Source organism: Drosophila willistoni, unplaced genomic scaffold (genome assembly GCF_018902025.1).
Source record: "Drosophila willistoni isolate 14030-0811.24 unplaced genomic scaffold, UCI_dwil_1.1 Seg93, whole genome shotgun sequence".
Classification (NCBI taxonomy): Eukaryota; Metazoa; Arthropoda; class Insecta; order Diptera; family Drosophilidae; genus Drosophila; species Drosophila willistoni.
Window position 1 is genome coordinate 23195 of NW_025814782.1, and position 3924 is coordinate 27118.

The 3924-nt window shown below is 37.3% G+C and overlaps 1 protein-coding gene across 1 annotated transcript; it reads right to left on the minus strand.

Annotated features, from left to right (window-relative positions):
* Positions 1-255: 255 nt before the first annotated feature.
* On the minus strand, positions 256-984 carry LOC124462096 (RNA-binding protein cabeza-like). The gene has a single exon (XM_047013477.1). It carries the CDS (start codon positions 982-984, stop codon positions 256-258), a length of 729 nt encoding a protein of 242 aa, XP_046869433.1.
* Between the last annotated feature and the right edge of the window lie 2940 nt (positions 985-3924).

The following is a 3924-nucleotide window of genomic DNA, read 5'->3' on the forward strand; positions in this document are numbered from 1 at the left end:
TCGTCCGGGAAAAAGCTGAATCCCACATACATTTATTCTGTTTGGAAAGTTATTAATGTGTGAATATATGAAATCATTTATTGTAAATGGATTCACTTCACAAAGAATTTGGATATTCTTTCCATTCATGATGCATACGGATTTGGCTTTCCTGTGAGAACGCCAAACCGTTGCCAATCTGCATTGATACTTGATAACTATGACTTGCATATAACACTTGTAAATTTTGAATACACTCAGTGTATTGGACCCTCCCTAATCACTGCCAAGCTTCAATTCCAATTTGTCCGATCGGGGTGGGGTGACGGGTTTTGGCGTATCAACAGCCTTGGCAGCATGACAACGAGTACATCTCTGACGATACCAGAAATTCTTATTGAAACAGTAGCAGCATTCCCAGTCGGTCTTATGAATGCGCCAACGGCGAGCCACCCTCATGAAAAATGGTGAACCACTGAAAAGGGGTTCGGCTGCATACTCCGATTTGCTGGCCTTGCAACGATTGCAATTGGAGCGCCAAACAAAATTGCTGTTGCGGCAGGACATGCAATACCTATCGTCACGAGCCGGTCTCCATTTACGGGGTCGACGTTGACGATTCTGCTGCTGCCGATCCTGTTGGTGTTCCCGATTGTTCGATGGAGAGAACTCTCGAGGATATCTATAGCGGATGCCACGACCCTTGCGCGTTGATAGATATGCCGGTAAAACCGTTATAGTTTCGTCCTTAAATTTGCTGCCATTCAGGCATCTAATGGCCATTTCCGCCATGAACGGACTTATATATGTAATGGTGGCCTCACCCTTTGATCGTCCATTTTGCTTATTTTTGTACACAAAAATCCTTGGTTTACTCGCATGGTCGACAGCGATCATTCCCACGGAACTAAAGAACATGAGAATATCATTTTTCGTCACACTCAGACGCATGCCCAGCACAAAGATCGTCTCTGGTTCCAGTTCGAATCGTTCTTGCCCGAGCATAATGAACGGACGGTAATATATTTGGATTCATACTTGTCGGTTCCTCTGTCAAACTCCTGGCCAATAACATACTGAAGCTCATGGATATGCCAGTCTGTTGCGATGATATTGTTGTTGTCGCTGTTCACCAATATCCATCGATGACTGAACCACATTTCTGTTCATTTCGGCTAACCCGAAACGACTTGACCTCGAGCTCAATATCATGGTTGAAGATGCCGCCATGGTTGTGGCCGTTGCCATTGTGGTCACACTGTGGCGTCTACCCACGTCACGATGTCCTCCAACGTCGCCTTCTTCAGTTTCGTTCTGGTCTAGCCCTTGACCTTGAACTCTGCCGAATCCACAGTAGCTGCTTTTGCCCAAAACAATGGACCACGCGCATCTCCGCTGCCATCCTCGAACCTATATATGTCGCCAAAAGAACCGAAAGCACTAGCCGAACTGTTTAAATAATTTGGATGTAGATAAATTTGGTTTTGATGAATTCCGAAAGAATTTTGCGTGTAAAAGGGTTAGCATACATTATATTAACCGGGAAGTCCATAATGTGCAAAAGCCGTAGAAAATAAAAAAAAAAAAAAGTACGCCTTTTTTGAATATGTGTTTTCTTGTACAACTAGTGAAACCTACACGAACTGAATCCTATTGAATACTAAAAACGAATTGACTAACTACCCTGAACGCAGGTACTACATTGAAAAATCTGAGTGACATTTAAAATCTTTGATATTGTGATACACTAGAAAAATATGAAATTTAAAATAAAGTAAAAGGGTGTTTGCCTTTAAAAATTTACAACAAAATGTATAAATATATTAATTTGAAAAGTTCTTTTGGTAAGCAATATTTGTTCACTTTCATCCATTTTGCATGAATTATGTAAACTTTCCTTTAGATAAATTGACTATATTTTCTCTGTACTTAAAAACTAAAACAACAAAAACAAAAATCCTCTCTTATTTTCCATTTTGCGCTTTAGTGCCTACTTATGCAAGTTCGCTTTAGCGCAAAGTGGAAAAGTTGAGAGGAAAATTGATTCATAATTTTTGTGCATTTTCCCTGTAATCAGCAAAGTTTTCAGTATAAAATGAGCTGAATATAAATAATCGATAAGGTTAATAATTTCATAAGTAGAGATAAGACTGCTTGCAAAAAGCATCAGAAAATTTAACAAAAGGAATCACTTTTCACAACAAAACAGAAATTGTATGGAGTAATCACAAAAGTTGGTTATATATATCGAATTTAAGTCATATCTTTATAATTTACAATAAAAGTGAATGTATGGAAGTAATTTTAACTCAGCTTCTTTTAGTCCCTAAAATAATGAAAAAAGTTTTTTAAGTGATATAAACAAAATTGTGAGGGGTTTTACTTAGATTCATTCAACACTCTGTAAATAAGAGCTGTCAGCATATTTCTATTTTTATTTATCAGTTGTGGCAGACAGAACCGCAATCCGTTGCCATTTTCAATAGAGGGAAATTGTGGCAGGTTGTTTACTATACAACAAAAAATAGGAAAAAAGGAGTGCATATGTAGTAACTGCCACGAAATCGATACGATATCAAATTGGTAGCCAATTGGAAGGTATACTGTCTCTCTCATCACCTACTTCAACTTGATTCCTTTATTCGATGGATGTGCTCTACTGGAGGAAATACAAAACCGTTGTAAGCTTCTCAATATCAAATACATATTTGTAGTTGTGGAAAGGGGCGGAGGGATTGCGCTGTGTGTGTGCCACAATGCGATACAATTTAGATGCTTTGTTTGATTTATTTGTATTGAGCGTGTGGGCGTGTTGCCGACGTCTAAGTCGTGATTGTCAACGTGTCTGAATCTGAGTCCTAGTGCTGTCTGCCAAAAGGTGCTTCAAAATTCGATAATCTCTTTGGCAGCAGCAGCGTCTTTAAGTTGTCGTTGCCTTTAATAGGCATTAGTTTCCATCAAATAAACTCAAATTATATATACATATATGCAGTTAAACCAAATGATATACAAAGGAAAAAATTGCACTCACTTTTACAATTGTCAAGTGGACCATCATCTAAATTTCCAATATAAAAATCAATTAGAAGCTGTGGTGCATATTTTTTCATATCAGGTTGGGTCACAACTTCCTCGATTTCGCCAAATTGAACAAGAAATACCAATTGTCGATTACGTGGAAAACGACATATAATCCTATCCGCCTTAAGGTTGCGATCCATTTATTTTGACTATTGGACCAAATACGTCAAAATTCTTTTCTACAAAACATAATTATATTGGATTATTTTGTGTACAACAAATTTATTTCAAGATTAAGAAACATTTACCCCAAGCACTGCGAGCCGTTGAAAAATCTGAAAAAACAATTTAAAGAATTTGAATTCTTTTAATTGGAAAATTTAGTTACATACATTTTTTTCTTGTGGTGTCATGTTAGGAGTTGATTCAGACGTTTGTGGTGGTTAGGGAACTAAATCTGCTAAAATAAATAAAGGAATAAATACATTTATTTAATCCTCAAGGTAAGTTTTACTTACCGGCAGCTTTTCCATTCTGAAGTGTCCCAGTTGGACGACTTTGCTGTAAGAAGTTAATGTATGAATTTTAAATATGGGTAAATATTTACATACATATTTTAGATTACCTTGGGTTGAGCTGTATTAAAAAAAGAGAAGAAATCGCAAAACATGTGTTAAATTGCTGAGCGACGCCACGCTGTCTGCCACGCCAGACAAATACATTCATACATACATACATACCACCTGTTTTATTCATTTCAATTAGTAAATATATACAAATTAGTTATTAGATACTGCAAATTTATAAAAACAAAAATTAAACTTGTAAAACTTAAAGCGGCATCCCCAGCAGATGGCACCGATGAAGGGAGTGGTGGGTTGAAGGCATTGAAGTGTGACACTGTTGCACACACACACACACACA